General features: G+C 39.3%; 1 protein-coding gene across 3 annotated transcripts in view; it reads right to left on the bottom strand.

Annotated features, from left to right (window-relative positions):
• The window catches only part of MLLT3 (MLLT3 super elongation complex subunit), a 117420-nt gene extending 99488 nt beyond the window's left edge, over positions 1-17932 (bottom strand). For all 3 annotated transcript variants that reach the window (XM_058827285.1, XM_058827283.1, XM_058827284.1), the window contains exons 1-2: positions 17627-17932; positions 16943-17123 (exon numbers count right to left, since the gene is read on the bottom strand). In XM_058827285.1, the coding sequence (XP_058683268.1) occupies positions 16943-17123; positions 17627-17638 (193 nt within the window). In that variant the 5' untranslated portion in view covers positions 17639-17932. The remainder of the gene's footprint in view (positions 1-16942; positions 17124-17626) is intronic.
• Between the last annotated feature and the right edge of the window lie 6781 nt (positions 17933-24713).

Here is a 24713-nt window from a genome sequence, read left to right as displayed (position 1 = left end):
TGTTGCCAAGTTACAAATTTCTTTGGGAAAATGGTCAGGTGGTTCAACATCAGTATGGATTAGCTCCTCTGTAGAGTGTTAAAGTCATAGTTTTGGTATACAACTGTCAAAACCATAAGAAGCAGCCTGAGTCAGTGCCGACCTCTTCCGTTTGTCCTTAGAGAAATGTAACATTTTGCATCCAGTTAAATCTATCACAGACATACCAAATCAATAATGCTGTCACATTTTACTTACATGTCCACCTTCAACCACAATGCTATAAAAGCCTGAGTTACGAGCCTGTATTGACACAATTCTGAGTGCTGGGCAGGCAGAGCTCAGTGCCCACACCACTGACAGACTGTAGCTTACTCTCCATCACTACTATACTATTCGGCTGATGAACACTGATATCACCATGCCAGTGTGCCATGTGGAAGTCCTTAAGAGAGCACACTGAACTAAGTGGCATATCTTAAAGTTTTACTGCAATAACCTTTGTCTCTGGCATCAGATCTGGAGACAAAAGAAAAAAAAGCTTGCTTATTTTAGTCAAATACTGTAGAAGAAAAGATGTTATGAGGTCATTTCCCTCTTTCCCTGTAGATTTGGATGTAAACATCAAACCCAAGAAGTAGTCTGATTGATTTATTTGGGGATTTAAGATTACCAGTTGAGAAACCAATTGAACAGTTTAAATGCTCTCACACAAAAACAAACCAAGATAAATAAGAGTAAAAAATTCAAGGATGTACACAGAACATAAAAAGCATAAACACGAGTTGCATGGATACCACAGATACCTGAAGGTGCAAGACCAGCTTTGGCATGACCGCACTATAAGTTTTTAAACAAACCCCTTGCATAGTTGGGCAGTGGAGTTTCCTGGAGTACTACATGACTTTCATACTAGTAACCTTGCAAGCATTCAAATGAAGAGGGAATTCCCTGCTCTTCAGAAAAGTACAAACTCTAAAATGACCAAGACAACTCCCTTTTCAGGCCTTCCTTATTCACAAAGTAAACACACTATCAAAGGCCACTTCAAGAAAAACAAACTATATGACTGGAAAAACTGAAGGAAAAAAGCTTTTTAAAATACTACATTATTTTCTTTTTAAGTGAAAAGAAAACCTTTCTATTACCCTTCTCTTATTACAGATCTGAATGGTTCCTAGTTGGCAGATAAGAGTGGAAACATTGGTCAGCGAGATTGGAAACTTTTGCCTAAGATTTGCAATTTCCTTTGGATCCTCAAAATTAAAATTGCAGCCTCCTGTAACTCTCAAACATGCTGCAAAGTCTGCAGGTCTTAGAAGTGAAATTCACTAAAGTACAGTTCTACAGTAAGTTAAAGCTTCTTGTACAAAAGTGTCAGAGGCAAGACAATACATCAGCAGCAACATCAAAGCAATAGTTACACATTCAAGGAATTGAAGGATGTCTTTTGTTTTAACACAGTAAATCATCTTATGTGACAGGCTTCCACTGAACAAGATGAGCCATCCATTTTGACAGCAGGCTGCATCCACACCTATCAAGTCACACATTCACTCAACTAAGCTGTTCGCTGTATGCATGAATACAGCTGTACTCACAAGAGCTCTGAAAATAAAATCAGTTGTCTAAAAAACAGGACAGCAATCCTTGAGAAAAAGAAAAATGAGAACAAAGTATTTAAGTGGGAACAACTCCAGAACAGCTTATTTTCATCCTTAGCTAAAGCACAGTAAGGTTAGTCATAACACACTTCAGCTTGGAAGACGAGCTCACAAGCTGCAAATCACTTTCTGCAGCTAGAGATCTTATTCTATAGACATTTAAAAGTGATCACGTTCAGGTTTTTCTTCCTATAAACTTTACACAGGAAATAATGACATAGCAGCAGCAAGTACAAAGAAGCGGTATGAACAAGACTTCTTTTAAGGACCCACTACTTTTTAAAGTCTCTCAGGCACTCCCAGAGCTCACAGAAAGAATGGATGCACTTCAGACTCTTAACCAAGAACTACACTGCATGCACAAGTGCAGGATACATGTATCAGCAAATGGAAAATAAACTCCTCTGGGTGCCTCAATTAGTGCTCAGAGACCAAGATAATCAGAAATACCACATGATTGTTAGTCTAGAAGCTGAGAATGGGGACAGTATGGAATGAAAAACTCAAAAGGCACTTCACCTACCACAGACTGAGTACAGTTCCATTGCACAAAGATAATCAAGAGGAAAACTGCAACCAAATGAGGCCACAGAAGCCCATAAAGATAAACAACAAATCCCCTCCTGTGAACTAACTCACAGGTCAGAGATGCCCACAAATCACAACAAACTACATCAACTTTTAATTTAATTCTGTTTCAGAGCAACACAAGTTACATCTCAAACTTATTTAATACTAGGAACTTGTCGAAAGTGAAATCATTATAGCCATGATGTTATAGCAGCTGACTGGAGAGCCCCCTTTTACATGCCAGTTAAGTGTGCCACAAGTTTGAAAGCTACTTGAGATATATCCGAAGTCTCCACTCTGTTAATGCTCCACAACTGAATCACTTTATAACAATTTAGAATGTAAATTACATGAGAAACAGCTTAACCTACACTTAAACTATCGCTTAAACTATCAACTGCATTGTCAAGTTGCACCCAAGTTACCTGAAGTGATAAATCCTCTAATGACATACTTTGAATGGCAATTCAATTCAGGCTAAATACTAAGTTGTGCAATTTCTCACACCTCATTGTTTACAAGTATTTGTACCAGGCATTTGTCCTTCTTGGATCAACTGTACGCTTTCCATTTCTGGCAAAGCTTTTCAAAAAAGCAAAAGGAATACATACTCAGTGCAACACCAAGTTCACAGAACCCAAATCCTCACCAGCTACTTTAAACAATCCCATTCCAGCAAGGACATTGTTACCTCACTGAGAAGCCCAACAATTGAACTTTAAGCACTGCTTTATCAGAGAACGATACGTGTCAGACCAAATTACTAGCAAGGCAACTCAAATCAGGAGACACCATTCAAATACCATAAACAAAAAACCAGCTATGTCTTAAAAGCAAGATTTAGTTGTTGAAAAAGACCCACAGTCTGTATCACAAGCACACCTACAAACCTTCAAGTGTTTCTTCCATCTTTAACAGATGAACATCAAAGATGGAAACCAAGTAAGGATATAACCACAGAGGCTAAAAGCCATTCAGAACAAACAGCTTTCAATCAAGAAATCTAGAAGGAACAAATTTAAGACAAATCCCTCAGCTTACTAAACTGTCCAGTTACCTCCAGATGCCACAAGACAAAAAAAAATATCAGTCTTTTTAGAGATAGGCGTGCTACTGGTAGCAAGATGAATTACATTAATTCTTGAGATAAAAATCTCTTTCAAAGATTCTCAGAGTAAGAACTAACAGGAATACTGAGATTTGATAGGGCATGCCAGACCTTGCTCGTGTATCAAGTCCAACAGCAAACGGAAGTTTCATTGCTTTTTGAACAGTATTAGCATTCCAAAAGAAACCAGTAGCTTTCTAGAACCAGAAAGAAACCAGAGACAAAGAAATCAGGTGTGCCTAATCTGTTGCAAACAGCTTGGATATCTGCAGGCCTACACAGACCAGCAAAAGGATGAGTACCAGTACAGAATTATTAACCTCTGCTATGCTCAGCTTGCTGTACTGGGCTATTGATTTTTCTGAGTCTCAAATTTTCATTTTTAAGTTGGACATTTTTTCATTTCATAGTCTGCTGTATTTACAGAGTATAGACCATTGCCAACTAAATGCTCAATAGCAGTTGTAACGCTATTGCCTTGATGTCCCCATAATTGCTAAGTACTGGAATTTTCATCTACTACCAGCTGGTTTTGTTACTTGACCAAGTGACCTGCAGTTCCACACCTCTTCAGACATACACAGAGACATAGCAACAGGCCTCCAAATCATGGCAATTACGTTCTCCTAATGCCAAGTCACATATCTTTAAATGCTACATTTTTCTAAGAAATTATCTTCGAGCACTTGCTCTTACCACAGGCCATTGAATGGTAACCCAGAGAACACCTCCTCCTTACATCACTCCCCTATACTGGGCTCTGGGATAACCTTACATCTAACCTTCCTAGAGGTCTTCCCCAAGCCAACAAAAACATACTGAACTGCAGTTTCTGGTTGGAACACTTACCTTTTCAGTCACAAATGGAAAGCAATTTGGAGCAAGACTTCCAAAAGACAGCAAGGGCATCAAGTTTACAGTCACAAAAGAAAAATAACTAATCCCAATGTTCCAGAAGTGAGGTCACTTGGACTACTTACTCATAATGCTGCATTCTCTTCCTGATTTACTAATAATTAAGTTCAGAATAATATGTACATTTGGATGGCATGATCTAAATGTACTAAGTAAAAAAAAAAAAATAAAAAATTGCAATTTCACAGTGCAAGTACAGTATTAAATATCCTCGAAGTAGACAAGGTCCTTTCAAACTTTTCTTCAATAGAAAGCTTTCTAAACCCTATTTCCTTTTTGTTCCTTTGAGAAATGGAGAAGCAATTAGCATTTACAGCTTAGTTCCTGCTTCCAAAATACCCCTTAACTTTTTTTTATTATTTTTATGGTGGATATAAATCGCACCAAATTGTCAAATCACAGCTATTTTCTATGCTACCTATACAAATAGGGCTGATTTCTGGCAAGCCATAAAACAATTATGGCTGAATTCCTGTAGCCCTTTGATATTCCAGCTTGCCTGTAGGGCTTCAAAGCCATCTTAGGGCAGCGCTAAAAATCTAATTTCCAGAAGGCACAGAAGGAAAATAAGGCATATCAATTCCCACATGCTCAAACATGAACACACCAAAACTTTAGCACTGGGATGATTATGTTTGAAAGTGACTTAGAACAAACAAAGATAAGATACAGCAGCAGTTTAAATCAATACTGCTTCACAGAAAGCAAAGATACGGACACCTTGAGAAAGAGGGCATAAGGCACACTACACCTGATTCCCCAGCACTTACTGCAAGTTGGGAAGCACATTTTCCTGCTTGAGCATTCATTTAACGCCTTCTTGCATGGAAACAAAGAAAGCTGTAACAAATAATCACAATGTTTAACGAGAAATGCTGAAACTGGTTAAGTCTGCAGAGGAAGCAAAGATATGACCCTTTCCTTTAAGGTACTGATATTGTCAGTAACAATTCACAAATACATAGATACAACAATGACAGGAACCTGAGAATTTATATAGGTGTATTTTACATCTGTATTATTATTTTTAATATGGAAGGGTCTCCTCCTCATTTAAGCTGGGGAAGCTGGTTCTGTTCTGTACCAGTATGATTTCTGATAACCATGAAAAATCTCTGAGAAAGTCTAGGGGACAACACTGTAACCCCTTTACATAATTTCAGCAACATTTTTGCCTCTTAACATGTAATTCTGAAGAGATTCAACTGAAAAAATTGAAGACTGATTACTATATTTCTTTACATGAAAGAAACTTTCATATTGGCCAAAGAAAATACTATTTGAGCATACAATTCATGTTGGTATAGACACACAAAAAATGCAAAACATCTTTAAACTCCCAGCTATTGAAGTGTCTGCTGTTTTTTGGTCAAAGGCTAAAAAATTTTTCCCAGAAATTCCAACTGTGCCCAGGCACACAAAATGAATGTAAATACACAGAGCCAATATTAAATCAGAATTATGGACCCTCTATTCTAAAGCTGTATAAATGAACACATGCGTATTTTTTATAAAAGAAGTATATGTATGTATATGTACCCATATCACAATTTTCCTTCTCGCAGAATGAATTCACATGTTCTAGAGGTGCTGCAGAAAAGCAACATCCAAAACCCCCAAACCACAAAAAACCCAAAACCAAGACCCAAAAGACAATGACAATTTCATTCTAAATCCATCCTTTAAAGGACAAGTACCAAACTGGTGATCTCCAACAAATGGTTTGGTCAATAAAGAGCAAAAAACCAGAGTAACCTTTAATATTTGGCCTTTCCTGATTAATGCTCACCTCCCATTCTTTTGTAGCACTTTTGAAAACACATGCTTCTCATGATCATTTAGAATTTCCCCTAATTTTTATGAAGTCCACTCTATTTAACTTTGGGAAAATGGCAAAAACCTTTTCAATCCCATACCTGGCCATCGCTTGAGGCATTTTGCATTTAGTGTATCCCTAATCTGCAGTTACATCATTGGGCCCCCAATGGGCCCCCACACTGGTTTTGTGAAAACAGTTATAGAACTAGTTTAGACACCAGCTATATAATATTAATGTACAGTACAACAGGCTGCATAAAAAGGAATGAAAGAAAACTCGCCAGAGAATAGGAAGAAGAATCCTTCTTGTCAGTGCCTTATCTTGCACACCAGTCTTAATCACATTAATGTCCTTTGGTGTTTTTCATGCAAAGATACATATGCCAGTTTTCTTTGTTTTAGAATAAAACTGCTCAGTAAAAGGATGTTCCAGAAATTTTCTGAGTTTGATTTGAGTTTCTGAGTGATTAAGTGACTGAAGTTTCAAGGCAAGCAAACTGATCTAATCACTGCATTAGGTTCCAAAATCACCCATTGGTCAAGTTAAAATAAAGTCTATAAAACTCCAGTATATGTAAACACATTTACAGATTGTGTGCAAGTTCAATATCTTAAAATAATACATTACACATCAAATGCTTATTAACTGATTTAAAACCCCAGAGGTTAATTTAGATTTTAATCAAGAAAATATTGTTGTCTAGATCTAAGAACAGACTACAAAGGAAGGAACCTAAACCAAAATGTAAAATTTTTCATTGTCTAGAATACACATATTGTCAACTTCCCAGATCTAAACTATTCCTAAACACAAATTGAAAAAAAACAAGAAGAAACAAAAAAAAAACCCAAACCACAATTTAAACATTCCATATTTCACAATGTTTCATTCCATATTCCACAATAGCTACTTTTGACTGTATGCTTAAAATGTCAATCTTCAAGTAGTTTATTAGTATTACAATTAATGTAAATTTCAGTTCAGGCATTAAGACAAAAATGTAAGGAAATATCCCTGCAGTCCAAGATCAGTAATCTAATACAACTAAACTGTTTCAACACCTGCAAGGTCTGCCAAAATTGTTTAACTTTGCCTCTATTATATCACAAATTCAAGGGAGTAACCTAATGCAGATCTGCCTCATAGAAACAAATTTGTTTATGTTTAGTTTCCAGGCAATAATCACTAGAAGGGCAGTGCTAGGATGGGACAGCAATGCCTGCAGAAGCAAACAAGTATTTTACTAAAGCCTTATTTGATTTAGGTTCAAGGGCTGGTCTTGCTGTATTTGCCAAAGGCACCTGAAGAGCTTGGTTGGAGCTGCTTCATAGTAACTTCTACACAAATACCTTATAGCATTTTTAAGTCACCTGTAATATCTTTTATTAAAAGAATTATCTATGGAAGAATTATACAGAGAATAATAAAAGCCAATATCCTTACAAGAAAGGATACTAGGTAATTACAGAGACTGGTTGGGAGGTTATTACCTCCCCCTATTTGCACAGAGAGGAGTTTTAAGACCACAAGATAGGAAATATGTTTACGTGCTCTGGTTGCCTTTTTCTTAAGGAAAAGGCTTACATTCAGACAAATCTCAAAAAAAAAAAAAAAAAAAAAAAAATTACAGCCTGAGAAGTCTTCCTGAAATATCTCTATTCTTCAAATAGTAGGGATAATGCAACTGCATTGGTATATTGCCACTTCTATTAACCTAACTGTAATGAATAATGAGTAGACTGTAAGTTATGGGTAGAATATTTTTTGCTGAAAAGACATCACAGCAGTATTCTGCAGAAATAGGCTTTATGTTTGTACATGGCACAACTCAAAGGGCCCAAAAAAAGTGTCACCAAATTTAAGTTGGGACCTTTTGGTTTAGAATATTTACTAGGTACAAATAGAGTAATTTAAAATACTCACAGAAGCCACACACTTAAAAACACTTCAGACACATTACTGACAGCCAGGCAAGAAAATAACAACCTGAGTGCCGAAAAGATTTAGTCTTAACAGTGCACGATTTTTATCGCATACAGGAGCAGACCTTTGTAGCTCTAAGAAAAACAACCTTAATAGTAGCAACAAAACAGATTAGGAACCTTCACGTATTACAGAGGAATTTACAGGATCTTCTGATTTCTGTACAGCAAACAAAGATTTCTTTGTCAACCTCTAAAGGAAAGATTAAACAAAGCAATACATTTACAAAACACACCTTTTGGGCTTTTTTTTAACTACCAAAAAAATACATACATTTCTTATCACTATCTCTTTATTCCTTGCTGTTCCTCATGCCAATGCTCAGCTCACTATTTTTTACATATCTGAAATTTACCTCTTGAGAACTTTTTTGTATAGTTAACTGACCTTGCCCAAAACTAGCTCAACTGTACTTCCATCCTCTTATCAGCTACTAAATTCAGGAAACAATCTACATAATACTTTCCACATTCAGTCTTCAAACACAGCAAAACCATTCCACATCCTTCCTCCCCATTTTTTAAAAACTCCAGTGTGGATCCTATGAAGTTATCTACTGGCAGTAGATATCCACCTCTGTCTCCTTGTTGGCCTGTCCATTGGGCCACTGCTTCGCATGCTGCCTGTGCTGCACAGGAGCCAGGCTCTGGAATGCAGTGCCTGCTGGGCCAGTGCTCAACAAAACAAAACCCCCAAGCCTTGTAACACGCAGATGGGGCAAGTGAGCACACACTGTGCACAGGACACAGACTCTCCACAGCCCCTCCACTTACTAAGCATTCCTCTAGTGAAAGGCAGCAACTCGATATTGGGTGCAAAGGGCTTGGCATTGGATCTGGCTAAAAAGAACTAATCTTACTACTCTGCTTATTAATGTCCATTTCTTTACCCTAGCAGAAGCTTATGCCACAGAGACAAAACAGAACACCATCTCAAAAAAATATTGCAAGGGTGAACGACTCTTAAATGTGAAAGGTTTTCAGTCTTTTATGTTTAGTGATACTTAAAGAAACACTGTGTTAGAATTATTTCAAAACAATATTCATTAAGACCTTTCCACAGAAACAGGTCAGAGACTGTACAATTTCAATATACTTGACTATTTCACATAGTTTTGCTTTTCCTTATAGCCATACTAAGCCATTTTAAGATACCAAGAGTATCCAGAATTACAGTGTGCTGTAAGAAGGCTGGGAAAGAAGATGGAAACTGACAAAACCAAAACAAAAGAAAAATATATGCAACTAGTAAAAAAAAAAAAACCCAAACCCAAAAACCCCTAACAAAAAAACCAAACAAATAAACAAACAAAAAACAAAACCAAAAAAATACCTTCCCTAGATCTTATGCCAGATCTGTACATCACCATAGCACATCCAAGAGCACACAAGATTCCAGGTTTAATCCACCCTCTCCTCCTTTTCAGTAAAACATGGCGCCAGTGTTGTGATAACACCAACTCCCATTGTGTAAATTATTTTTACCAAGTTCTTCAAGAAAAAACTCACTTGGAATTTACATAACGTAAAAAGAACTGTGCATTTTTTTATTATAGAGTCTGGTACAGGATAACAAGAGGAATTAAAATTCCACTTACCCATTTAATACCAATGAATCAAAATTCCTCAAGAAAATTTTATTACAAGAAAGGCTGCTTCGAGTAACAGAAAAAAAATTTGGACCTGCCATTTTTCCACACAGATGATGGAAAACAACATGATTGCTGGCCACTAGCCCACAATGTTAAGCAGTTCTGTTTCCACTGAATCTCCACATTTTTCCTTCCAGGATAACTTGCCCTTTAAAGTTTGCACACAGAAGTTAAAATATTGTCTCCCTCTTGGTATACATAGTCCTTGATTTTCCCTACACGTCTACACCTTGTCTGTCAACCCCTATTTCAACATGTATGCTACATTCACATTACATCTATCTAGAAAGAACAGAACAATTAGTGTCCCAGTGAACTGGGAGGAATTCCTCTGTACAAGCTTTAGAACAGCAGTTGCAAATAGCAAATTTAGATTTATTGCAAACCACAATATACAATATGAGTCATCAGCAAAATCAATCCACCTCACACTGCTCATTCAGTTCTGCTTTTGTTTCGCCTTGTTATGTGTAATAATTCACTTTGTCATCATAACCATTTAAAAATAGAAACACCTATGCCAGTATTTATCTTTATAACCAAGATGCCCCATAAAAAAGACATACATCCTACCATGTATAGTCATATGTTTTTTTACAAAGAATATGGACAAGTAACTGCAGTCATACAATTGCAACTTGTATGCATCAGCTGCTCAGAACATGTCTGAATTGCATTTAAAAGAAATTACATTTGATCTATCTTTTAGATGACATTATAGCTGTCAGGGCCTCTATTACCATAGCATACACAGATTTTAAAATCAAACTCATACAGACCCACTTGGCTCATCCAGGGAGCTCAAAGAAACAAACCTGTACTCCTCTAGAAAGCCAGTCAGTGCAAGACCTTGGCACAGGATTAACAGTGATACAGCCCACACCTGGCAAGCAAGGGAGAGAACTAAGCCAAATACATTGATAAGATCTCTGATGACATACATAAATAGATTTAATCTTAAAATCAATTCTTGCACAGATATTTAAGTAAGCATACAAATGTTTTATATAGCAGTCTATTCTTCCAGCCTTTTATATACTAAAAGGCATATCAAATAGGCAAAAATCCCACAAAAAACAAACAATATCATGAATTACAAGCTAAGTGTTTCATGACAAGATGAGCAATCATAATTTTTATGCAAACATAGACAAGTGTTAGAATTTGACTGTTCCTTTGTCTTCATATATGTCTATCAATCACTGCCAGGAAAGGAAGAAAAAGGATGGTTGCCTATGAATTCTGCTGGTTTAAAATTGCAGGCATTCATCACAAGAATCTCACAAAAATTCACGTACTCAAACTTCAGCAGTCTATAGACTTAATTCTAGATTAAACATTTATAAATTGTTTTTTTCCCCAACTATTGCAAGCATCATCAACAAGCTTTACATTCAGGTTACCACCTCAATGTGTCAAGCTATCTTTTTTACAGATTCTGCCAGTACAATGGACAGATTAATCCTCCTCAGCATTTCTCCAAAAACCTGAATGAAAAGCTATAAAAAGCCCCAAAACACAAGAAAACCAATCTTAACCATACTGCACAACGCTGGTACAAGAAAACCCTTCATACTTAAACAGCACCACAAAAGACAACAACAAATCTATGTCCATCATTTTACAACTTACTGAATCTTATCAGACATAATTAATGTTCATACTATCTGACCTGTTAATTTCAAATAATACATGGTTTAAACATTTCTGACATTTATTTTTCTAAGGATAAAAAAGATGAAAATAGAGTCACAGCAATAATTACTGAATAACACAACTGGTTTTATTTTCTTAAATAAATTTAACTAACTCCAGTTTTATTACTGAGGTACCTTCTCCCTCATCTTACTAAAGAAAGTGATAGATTGGATCTTACATGGAATAATCTGTTTTTCTCTACTTCAAGCAAGTATTACTCTACAGCTACCCAAATATCTTTTGCACAACAGCCCTGAAACTATACTTCCTGCCATCTAAAATCTGGAAGAGCTACAGTCAGCAAGCATTAATATTGTAGCTTTAGTAAGAAGTAACTAGAGCTTCTAAAAACTAAAAGAACTGTTTCAGCAACTAAATGCTACACAAATTTAACCTAATGTGAAATAACCAAGGTTCATCTTTTATGACTTAAGAGAGTCAGAACTGATTGGCAGTTTCTGACAGAAATCAGCATTTGCCCTTGCAGAAGCATGCTTACAGGGAGAAGCAACGTAGGTAGAAGCAGCATCCCTCCCATGAAGGAAAATTAAAGTCAGCACACATTAAACACATAAATCACACAATTAAACCACATAAACTGTGCAAATAGACTAGAAAAGTTTTTGACACTGGAGGATGCAGCAACCCTATTATTTCCCAGTTTTTTCAAAGTCTTTAGGTCTAAATAAAGCCTACGTACTGGCTTTGAATGTGATTATTTTTTGAGTCATATCAATGAGGGGAAATTATTTATTAGAAACCAAGTTTCCTGTACATACAGTATCCTAAAATCAAAACCAGCAATTATTTACTGATGTCACTCATGTAAATATAAAACATGATAGCTTCCCTATACTGAAACTCTTTGCACTTTAAGTCTGTGAAATGCCCTTTTGATTTGCATCTGGCTGAATTAGAAAGTGCACCTACAAAACCACATGTGTACTCTTGAAGCCATTCGCCTTCATATTCAGTAGTAGCAAAATTAAGTCTCAAGTGTTTCCTGTTAAACAAACGTAGTTCTTCAATGGTTCTTCAGACCATTCTGCAACTAAGAGCAACAACTGCTCTAAAAGTTGCAGTATCAAATCTGTAACTGTTAGATTGATGAAAAAGAAACTCCTGTGTGCCTATCATAATTAGATGGTTAGGCTCAGACAAATTTAACATGAAAAAAAAGCAAAGAAAACACACCTAAAACTGATCTAAGTTCTTACAAGTGTAGCTACATATTCTAATAAAATACACAGCATAAAAGCATTTGCCTGTTTAGTAATCTTGATGGTCTGCCTGCACTAGCTGGTAGGAAAGCAAAACTTGAATTATCTAGGAAGAATCTGCTTATGAGTCCCTATCCTCACACCACTGAGTTCACTAAAATTAATAGAGTTAAGACTCTCATTGACTTTAAATGGAGCTCAAAAAAGGTATGTTTTTTTACAGTTAAAAATCATGAAAAGAAAAAATAATTGAGCAAGAATAGCACATGGCATCTTTCGCAGTAACTAAATATATTTCAAACTGTTATGATTCACTAAAATCTCATTCTGCACTAACAGAACCTTAATGAAAACAACCAATGCTGGAAATGTGAACTTTCCAGAGACAACTGCAGTTGGTCCTTCCTGTACTAGAATACCAAGCAGCTTTACTTCCACCACTTTGCCATGTCATTGTAAAACTTACTGCGCTAAGACATGCACTAAGCAGCATTGCTCCCAGCTCCACAAAGAAAAGCAGTATCTCTCACTTTTAAAGTTACAACAGTACAGTGACAAAACCAACATTTTCACATTGTCTAAGCTATTAGCCCAGGAATACTGCCCAGACTTTTTTTCTAATAGGAAAAATTTAGTTTGTCAAAATGTACCACAGATTAACAGAAATTTAACCACTAAAAACATGCTAGCTCCAATGCCATTTTTGAGGTGCACTTATGAGTCATCAAAACACAAAAGATATATTTCCTTAGCCAACTGGAATACTGTAAGAGAAAGAGTAAGTCAGACAACTGTTGAAGAGCATCAGCATTTGTTGGGCAAGAAGAAGATTGCCTAGCATCCATACAATTAATGAGACATATTATGATGCAAGAACAACAGCCCCTCTTACGGAGTCAGTATAGCAGGGGATCAAAACTAACCACAGTCTGGTGACACACCTTGTTTCACAGACATGCTTTAAAATACTTCACTTCTACACACAGGACTATTTTCTTCACAGGAATGATGAAAGATAAGCAGCACATGCTTTGAAATAAAGGTAGAATCTTAAAAATTCTCAATATATTCTCTCAACCAATTTACATCAGCAGGCAAGATCTGCAATTTGTGATTGCATGACGATCCTAGCAAGCTTTTGTCTTGCAAATACTACCATAAATTGAGTCTGGGCATGACTACTGTCTCTAAAGTGACTAGTAGTCCTGTTGCCACACACTCCCACCCCCCCCCCCCGCCTTGAAACTACTCATGGAAATCAGACAGCAGCAGCAGGCCACTGAATAGGATAAAGTAAAAAGGACAAATCACTGCACATTCCTGTATGCTCCACCATGCAAGGATAAACTTAGGCACTCAGTCATCATAAGGCAAACAGAAAGCAATAAAACCACCGCCAAGCTCAGGATTTTAAGGTGACACAGTCTGAAAGATGAAGAATACTATTTTAATAGGTCACTCAAACTTATCTACGCTTTGTCCCCTATTAGTCAACATCACCCTTCCATCCTGCCAACACACACAAACCAACCTGCTCTGCACTCCAGTGACTGAACACCACTCCAGTAATCCTGCCACCTTAAAACTAACGCAACTTTGGGATACAGGACCCTGCTTGCTCTGCAGCAACTATTAGCAGAACAAACACTTGGACACACCTTTGCAAACTCACTGCCAACATCTAGTATTTCCAAAATTTCTAGCATAAACAGATAAGCAAAGCCATAGCTGTAGCTGGCAAACTGACAGTTTATCCAACTATTCTCATAAATTTGCAAAGCAAATGACCTGGCAATAATTTATCTCTCTTGCCTCCCCCGGTAGCTGGAATTGCTGCGTCCCTAATTAAAAGTGATCTAGCAACAGAAGTACTTTATGAGTTAATAACACCTATCTTAGCTTGTTATCATTTTCAAATTGATCCTTGAGCTTTACAGATTGACCTAATGAACTAAATTTTTTCCTAGCAGGCATACATCTTAGAGCAGCCACTCTTATCATAAATGCAGAGATAAAACTTATCAGACAACTAGGCGTTATTATGACTAGCCAGTATTCTAGCACTTGCTTCTGATTAATCTTATACACCTAATTTCAGCATGCTAAACCCTCATGGCTCAGGAAAAGTTTGTAAAATTAGCAAGTATCTCCAAGTGGTAAGTTATCCTATGCTAAAATAATAAACTATATAACTGCAGACGAAGTGATGGAAAACAGGTAGTTTGACTAACACTTCAAACGTGTATCATTTCTACAGAATATGCAACACTCGAGGAATCAAACCAAACTAGTAGCAGTGATTTACAAAGACCAAAAAAACACCCTAGAATACTTCAGTAAAAAATGTTAACAGTACTTCTAAATTAGAAAGACAAACTGCTCCCATTTCCACCACCCTTTTAAACACTACAACAGCAGTAAACATTCCAGGTAATTCATACATGGATCATTCCCCCAATGTGATTTCAAGGATCTGAAATTTCTTCAGCATCAACAGCTGCAGGAGGCTAAGCAAAGCATAGAAGTGAATAGAATGCCTGCCAGCCAAGTCATAATCTGCTGAATGAGAGTGGCTACAGAGTTCTACTACAATCCAAGGCAGGTACACTGTACAACAAATCCCTCCACGAGCTATATAAAAGAGCATCCTTCCCAGCAGTTGCCACATCATGAAAATGATGCATACAAACAAAACTCCAAAATAAACACTTTGAAACAATGACTTAAATGACTGTATAACTGAACTCAGCAGCTGGAGACACAAAGCAAGTAGCAAATTATGTATCCCTCACTTGCAAAAGTCCTGAACTATATTCTTATTAGCAAGCTCCACATCACACCTAGCAACCAAATTCAAACAACAGACTCACATTCCCTGAGGCCATACAGCAAGTAAACAAATATAGCAGAAAGAATAAAAGCAGAGAGGACCAACAACAACCCTTATGCAGACCTGTCTTCAAGCATTAAGCACACTTTCTACCACTAATTTCATACAATACATCATCTAATTCACTGAGTATGAATAATACTATCTCAGCTATTTAGACTATCTAGACCTGTTCTCAGGAGTTTTACTTCCAAACTATTTAGACTGACTTAAAGTCATGTTTTTTGCACAAGAAATAGAAGAAAGCAAGACAAAGACTTGCCAGGACAAGCTGAGCAATTTAATCCAACAGTAATACTGAAGTATCTCACACAATTCACTGAAAACTGTTTGTATAGTACTGCACACATTTAAATAGACCCAGAAAGTACACTGACGGTAGTAAAATTTAAGTGAATTAATAGCCTCTACTTCAGAGGATAAACTCTGGAGCTGAAATACTGCAAGTCTTACACTGATGCTTAAAGGAAGGAAAGTGTTCTAGAGAAAACACAGCCATTGACATAAAAAAAAGTCACAGTTTGGTATTTCCAGCTGAGAAATGTTATATCAAACTATATGGTTTTACCCAACCACAAAGCAAAGCTTTTTTATTTCAATACTCAAATTTTTCCTGTCTTTTCCTCCGTGAACATTCAATTTATACCCCTCAGCTCCAAGCAGACAGGATTTACGACTATGTTGCTCTAAGAACTGGAGAAGCACTAGATGCCAAAAAAGACTGCTGATCAAATGAAAGATAGCTCTAAGCATTGTGCCTGTATAGATAAATAAACCTGCTCACTTCTTTTATTTGTACTATTACCTCAACCAATCCCACTACAATAATCAAGACAAGCAACAGCTCACGAAATAGATCTGAAAAGAGAAGGCTTCTTACACTTCTCCCAGCCAAACCTGTACGGGTACAAATGCACCACACATACACACCTTATGAGACTTTTTTATGTACTCACGAAAAGATGAAGCCCAGGAGATGGACAAGCAGGGTGTTGAGGGAATCCAAACACAAGTACCAAAACTGGAACAGCAACACGTGTACAGGCATTCCAGTCATAAAGGACATCGGGAGAGAACACCACCAGCCAGAAGAAAGTAACACGTGGGCAAAAATCGCCAGTGAGGACCTACGCTGAGACAGAAGCTAACTCCGTGCCACCCACCACCGAAAGACTAGAAGGAGTCGGGACCCAGACCCACGGCCGGACCAAGCTCTACGACCACAGGCAACGGCGAGTGAACATCCCCGCGGCAGCAACTGCGTGAAAGGGCAGAGAAGAGCCCCTCCCGACCCCAGACATCCCTACAAGCGGCGGGAGAGAGCCCCAGCAGCCCACCACCGCACTGGCGGCCGCTTTTGTTCTCCACCGAGACCGGCAGAGACCCACCGCCTGCGCCCGCTCCGGGCCGCCTCCAAGTGCTCATCCCAGGGGAGACCCCACTACCTCTTTTCGGCCTGGGGAAGCTCTCGTGCAGGTGAAAGATGACTTTCTCCACAAAGTGCTGAATGTTGCTGTGCTCAGGCCCTCTGACAAACACCATCCAGTCGTGGGTGAAGCCCTCCACGGTGGGTTTCTTCCTGACCTGGGCCCGGTGTCCCAGCTCCAGCTTCACCTGGACGGCACACTGCGGGGGAAGAGGCGGGGAACGGCCGGTGAGCGCCCCGACAAGCGGAGATAGGGCTGGCGGCCGGGGGGAACCGGACCCATCGCGGGCAGTACGGGGACACAAGGACACAGCCGTACCATAAACACGGCAGAAAGGATTTGGTAGGGGGAGAGTTGGCAAAACCAGCAAGGCACCGCTGCAACAACAAAAAAACGGCCCCACAGGCGAGGGCGTAGGACAGCTCTCGGTGTCACCGGGAGAGCGCGAGGAGGCGACCCGGGGGCCGCTGTCAGGGACGTTCCATCCTGTCCTCGGTGCCTCCGCGCTCGCTGCCCGCGCTGCGGCGGCAGGACCACGGCTCCCTCCAAGTGCGTGCGCGCGCCGCGCCGCCGCCGGGAGCAGCGGGAGGCAAGGGAAAGCCGCATGCGAAGAGAAATTCCCGGTCACGCCAGCAGCCCCATCCCGGCGGCGCCGGGCAGCGCGGGGCGGAGGGCCGGAGGAGACCCGCGCTACTCACTCACCGAGCCGGCCATGCCTGGGTCGCCGGTTCCGCCGGGACGCTCGCTGCCGTCCCCCACCCCCACCGCGCAGCCCTAATTCATGAGGACGTGGAGATGGCGGGCGCGCAGAGAAACGGCGAGCGGGCGGCAGGCATCCTCTGTTTTGCTGCTCCGGCCGGCTGCGGCGGCGGCGGCTGCCGGCTCTGGCTCGCGGCTCCGGCTCCCCGCGCTCCTGCTCCCGCTCCCCGCGCTCCCGCTCCCCGCCCGCGGCAGCCCCAGCGCTCGCCCCAACCCCGCCGGCCAGCGCAGCGCCCGCCGCGCATGCGCACCGCGCGCCTGACTGACACCGAGCGAGGGACACAGTAGTAAGTGCAGGGGGCGGCACCGGCGCGGAGCGACAGCCAATGATGCACAAGCTCCTCCGTGCGGCCCCGCCCTCGCCCCGCCCCCTCCGCCCCGCCCCGTCCTCCCTTAAAGTTACAGGTTACGGGACGCCCGGCGGCCGCGGTGGCGCCACGCGCCAGGCCCGCTGCTGGCCGCTGCTCGCGGGGCCGGGCCTTGGCGACAGCTCTGCCACAGCAACGAACATCTCCGAAACGGCCCCGACCAGTCCCCTCACAAAAACTAAGGGAGGAGGACAGCAAGGCAATGCCCGGCTTGCACAGGGGTGGCAGGGGATGATGGGTACACAGCAGGTAGAAAATAACAGACGGGATTCTTCAACACGTTTGTAGCGGCAGCTGCTATTTCTACCCGTAACGGGCTGAGAGTCTCCTAAAACACGGGTACTGCCTTAAACATTTCCGTATCTCTTCCGTACTGCCGGAGATAACGTGGGGATTCCTGCCACGGGAATGTGCCACTGAGGAGATGAAGTGATTTACTGTGAATGTCTAAATCACGGTCAGAGGACTATTTTCCAACAGCCATGAACTTGTCAAAAACTGCTGGAAGATAACTTTCGGCCCGTTGAAAACTCATTTAGTCGGATAATTATATTTTTAACATATATTTATATGTCAAATTACTAATATATATTTTTAAATATTTTATATAATTATATGTCAAATTACTATATCTATTTATTTTATTTATTTATATATCAACTTATTATATATAAAAATATCAATATTTTTTATATGTTTTCTATATTTCGACAATCCTTGCAGTGGCAGTGATAACCCATCATTGGGTTGCTGGACACAGCACAGCTATCCTTGCCGAGAGCAGCATGCCGCACACAGATGGAACACCCTTCCCGGGCCTTCCAGGTGCCACCAAGAGATGGCGCGCCGAGTCCTCGAGCTGATGTCCTCATTTGACCTCTCCAGAAGGACCACGATTTCTATCTTCTCTCTTTTCATTTCGGCAATGAGCGCACGTTGTCCGAAGTTTAGCATGATTTAATAATTGCTTCGGAACTACTGAGCTGCATCTTCCTTTTCTTAAAGATGTTGTAAGCCCTAATTGACAAAATCAGTGCTAAGAATTGAAAAGGATGAATACAGTTTGTAACAACTCCACAAGTTACAACGTGACTTGAAATGTAAATGAATATCCATGTTTTAAAATTCTGATGTGCATATCTGAAACTTCACATATCTTCTAATAACCTTAGGCAAACCAGCAAATGTAAGAACTCCTGTTGAGTCCATTAATGCACCAAAGTTGATTCTGGCAAGGTTAAAACTTTGTTCTCGAGTAAGGAATATGCATGTGAACAGGGATAGAGACGCTGGACCACCACCGAGCTTAATGCACTGTGCTTCCAGCTGTCAGGACCAATCTGACGGAGCATCATCTTCCGAGCTTGGGATTCTACTGGAAGGAATGAAGCTGGATAGTTCTCTGGAGTCCTTCTAAACTGACTTATTTCTTCTGTGTTTGGAGAAAATTATTTGTCCTCTTGATTTAAAATGGGACTGAATCACTACAAGCTGTTTTCATGTAAGACATACCAGTGTCACAGTGCAAATGTTTCTACTGCCTAACTTAATGCATTCTAAGTCTTTTTAGCTACTTAACTTTTAGCTACTTAACTCGGTTGAGTAATCATTACTCAGAAACATCTGCTGATTCATGCTCAAATTTGGAAAAGGAAATTGTTTACTGTTTGTTAGTTGTGAAGCAATGTTGATTTTTAAACAACAAAAAAACCCAAACGCAGGATTTGTATTCAAGCTGAAGGGGTTGAGATGCAATTACAGCTATGAATTAAAAATCTAAAAATTTCATGAATTCCAAATATAATCTTTGGCTGACAGAAGCAGAATCAAATAATTATCTGGAGCTGTTAAGTGACAAACTGGTGCAACTATTGGCTTTATTTTGGATTAACAGTTAAAATAAACATTCTTTGATCTCATTGTAGCAGATGGATGAAATTATGTGCATATGGATGTGCAAAGACACTAGCTTAAAGAACTACAGAGTTACAAAGGTGAAGGTAATTATCTATAAATGTTATCCAGTATTGCTTAAACAAAGTTTACCAGGAAATAATTAACCAGCTGCTGGAAAATAAGAGACATTGAAGGTATGTTCTTAGAGATGTTTAACAACCTAAATGTTCACGTGATCAACTCTTGCAAAATGCTTGCACTTTTTATGTGTGCTGAAGTAACCAATACAACTGTAGGCTTCCTGGAAGGCACCAGTCCCTGCGTTCAGATCTCTACCTGCATCAAGCTGTGACACATGATGCATTGATCCCAGATCCCTGACTTAAATGGAACACAAGCCAACATTTCTGCTTGCTATACAGCTAACTGTGTATACAGCATAGATGTGTTAGTGCAGCATTACATCTGACCTAACAGGATCTGTATTTCACAGCTGCACCGTTAGTGATTCCACACATGACTGGAAGGAATTGGTGCCTTTCTGTACTGTCTTCTCAAACAAAGCAGACATGTCTCATGCCACAAAAAAAAACCCCAAGAAACTGTTTCCCAGCTCATTTGGATATAGAGTTGTCTTTAATATTTCAAACATGGCTGTTATGAATTTGTATTTGAAGTTCAAATTTTGTGACCCAAGTGTCACTGATGCTTAAAGAGGCCTTGTTTCTAAATATCTCAAAAAAAGCAATGAACTGGAAAAGCTAATATTACTGGCTATAAATGAAATTACTGTGCCTTTTAAATGTATCATCAGTCTGAATTTCTCTATATTTGAGATATTTTCTTAGGTAGACAATACCAAAAAAATCATAGGCAATCTTGATCCAAGTCAGATATTGAATGGCCTGAACCAGAGCCAAAAGTTAAAATAAGCCTACAGCTGATCTTACACATACAAGGAATATGTCTAAGTTTTGTAATGCCACTCCAGCTGCCAGGACCTAATGGCAGAATTCTATGTCAGGATTGGGTTTCTTTGGTTAGCAACATAGGATGAACAAATGCCAATGAGCCTGAGCCAAATGTGTGCCTGTTTTGAGGTTTTATTGTCAATTTTTAATCGCAAATCAAATGGAAAGTAAGCACTTCAGATGGAAACATATAAACCCCCTTACCAACAGAAAAGATTTGCAAGACCAAGGGCTGCATGATTTAGGAAACAATATAAAACAGTTTATAACTCACCACTAGTCACCTCAGAGGGATGTAGTAATAACAACAGAAGATAAATGCAAAAAGGGGTCTTGGCTGTGCACAACATTACAGTATAAAAGGTAAAAAAAATATTTTAGTAGCTTCTAGAGACACATTATCAAATTCATTGAGAGTGGAAAAGTCTTGTTGAAAGACCTACAAGGAAGTATTTAGGGGTTTATTTCCTCACAATGGTGCTGCCCCTGGAGTAAATGCTTCTGTTAGTCAAAGAAATAAATTAGAATTCTGTACTCTGTTCACAGCTGTGTAATGACTAAGTTCAGAGAACTTGTGTTGGATTTCCCCAGACATAGTCAGGACAGTCTGATCACATGTGCAAGGGAGATATTAGGGAGTAACTTCACCGAAATCAGTGTTCTCAGTTTCTGGACTGACAGGAAATCACCCCATTAGCACACAGTTAAGTATAAAGCAATTATATCATCTTGACTCTTGACCATCTTGACTCTACATCAGGTTCTTCTGGTGGCAGCAACCTGCCAGAGCACCTTCTGTCCCTCCTTCTTCACTGACCTCAGTGTCTGCAGAGTTGTTCCTATCACATGTTCTCTCTAGTCTCTTCTTTAACTTCAATTATATCTGCACAACAACTTTTATTTTCCTTTTTAAATCTGTTATCGCAGAGATGTTATGACTACTTCTAATTGTCCCAATCTTGGCCAGTGGCACATCCGTCTTGGAGCTGGCTGGATTTGGCTCTGCCAAACATGGAGTAAGCTTCCAGGAGCTTCTCACAAGAGCAAACCCTGTGGCCCCCACTACCAAAAATCTGGCCATGCAAACCCAATACACCACTATTAGTTACGTAAGTTGATCATTATCCAATTCAGGAATTTACACATAAGATGACCACCACATCTTGGTCATAGAATACTTATGTTATTCTATAGCTTCATTACAAGAGTATCAGAAAGGTACAAGACTACACTATCCTCACACTTTTATTGTGAGAGCCATAAACGAGCCAAATCTTCTTTATTCCCAGTATCACCAGAAATAAGGAGAATCTGAAATGGCTTAACATTACCTTGGTGAAAAATAGATTTTTAAATCAGTGATAAGTACTCATACAGCCACTGGGTCTTAGCTGTCCTCATCTTTAATGAATTAATGATTATGCCCTCACTGATTCAGAAAGCAGTTTTATCCCAACTTTATGGATGGCAAATAGAAATAAAGAGACTAAATTATTTAACCAGGAAAAAACAGATAAGGCATGAATGTTGAAAGAAGTTAAACACAGGGAGATGAAAGTTTGGCCCTGAAAAAATAGAAAAAATTAAGAAATAGAAAAAAGCATGTAAGCAAAAGTGGTACTGGAGAACAGAGAAACTGAAATACAGAGCTAGTTCAACAATCAATACGAAATTATTTGACAGATGTGGCATTTCAGAGAACTTTGCAAAGTTTAAGAAATATAATACATATGTATTTTCAGAAGTCTGGCCTTAGGAGCTTCATAGGCACATTTCAGAAATCTAAACAAAAATCATATGAATCAGAAATAGCAACTTTCACATATGAAAAAGTTGTAAAGTATGATTGCTCAACATATGGGAGTCAGCCAGTAATCACAGCATAGTGAGGAAGCTAGAAGTAATTTTTATGAAGTCAGAGGGGGAACAAAATACAATTAAGATGGGTGGACATGTTTTGCCAGGTGCTGGAAGGGAATCAGTGAATCTGCAGCCTGTATATTCTGATTTGACATACAGGATTCAGATGCTCTTCCATATAAGCTCTGTGTGGTCCACTGAATTCAATAGATTTTAGTAGTAAGCAGGTGTACATCATTTACACTCCTCCTAATGGTAGGCACCCCTCAATGAACAATGAATTTCCTCCCAAAATACTTTTCATCACCATGTGACATCAATTCCAGACACTTTTACATACATTTACAATTTCCAATAAAAACTTCCCAGCTTTCCAAAAGATACAAATGCAAAAAGCATGCTACCCTGATTTACTGCAATTTTAACCTTTCAGTGCTCTGCTGCCTCACCCATTCTCCATTTATCTGCTCCTCAGACAACATATTTAAGCTGACCAAAGCTATACATTTTGTCTGCTTCAGACTGCAAATACATACTAATATATGAGTATATATATATACAAATGTATACAATATATATATATATATATATATATACATAGAGCAAGAGCAATGGTTTCCCATCACTTCATCAATATTCTGCCCTTGCATCCCCACCTCAAATAAATCCTTGAGAGACGAGGGTAAAAAGGTGCAATGATTCTTATGAAAATGGATGCCAGGAGTCTTGCAAATCTTTCAGGGGAGCTCTAGAAAGCAATACATTCTCCCCTCTGGCTCCTTGTCTCCAGGCTAAACAAGTCCAGCTCCCTCAAGTGCTCCTTGTATATTTTGTTCTCCAGACCCTCCAGCAGCTTTCTTCCCCTTCTCTGGATACATGCTCCAGCACAATGTCTGTTCTGTAGTGAAGGAGGGGCCCAAAACTGAACACAGGATTCAAGGTGCAGCCTCACCAGTAAGGGAATGATCCTTTTCCCTGGTCTTGCTGAAGTCACATCATGACTTGCAAACACACACTGAGTAAATCTAAACAAATGAATAATCTTGTTAATCTCTATGACAACAACTGGAGTATTCATCTATTTGTCATCACTCCTGAGAAGTCTTCTTGTAGCTTTGTGAAATTAGCTAATGTTCATTTAAAGAAAAAAAGTAGAGGCACAGAACAATGCAAATCACATCCTTAACTTCATTCCTTGAATCCTCCTTAGGTTTTGCTGTGCTGCATCATGTAAGTGAAAGTAGAATGCAGTTTGTTATTTTGGAGTCTAGTGAGTCTATATATATATATATATATATATATATATATATATATATACTTATTCTTCATATATACTTACTACTATACTTATTTACGCCCTTGGCTGTTCACAGTGTATCTCATTCATTGTCACCCATGTGAGTACAAAGATGAACCACCTACAAAATTAGATCTGGATTGTGCAAAGGAACATCAGCGCAATCTGCCTGCAGTTTACCTGAAGTGTTCATCACCTGCTCCCACTAGCAATGTTTGGCCCCACTGTGTATTTTCAAAGTTATATTATCCAGCACTAGAAGGATCCATCTGTACTCGTGTGCCCATTGTGGCAGTAAGGCTTGAGTTCTATACTGTGTCAAAAGTATTTCCACCTTGTGTGGGACATAAATTTGTTACAGTGTATTCCAGAACAAGGGGGTGACTTCTCTCTAATATTGTAGATGCTGCTGCCACTGATTTAATAAAATCAGATGTAGCTGTATAGAGTATGAAACCGGTCTCTGGTGAGGTCCTAATTTCAGTTTTATTACTCCACTAGCTATTGATTTTCATTTATGCACATATAAATTGATGGGGTTTGTAGGATCCATGAGCCTGAGAGTGAGTACTGATGCCAAAAACTCTTCTATCTATTTAAAAACTCTCTGCCACTTGATACAATCAATGGGAAACTGA

The sequence above is a fragment of the Poecile atricapillus genome, chromosome Z, assembly GCF_030490865.1.
Source record: "Poecile atricapillus isolate bPoeAtr1 chromosome Z, bPoeAtr1.hap1, whole genome shotgun sequence".
NCBI lineage: Eukaryota > Metazoa > Chordata > Aves > Passeriformes > Paridae > Poecile > Poecile atricapillus.
This window is presented reverse-complemented; position numbering and strand designations above follow the sequence as displayed.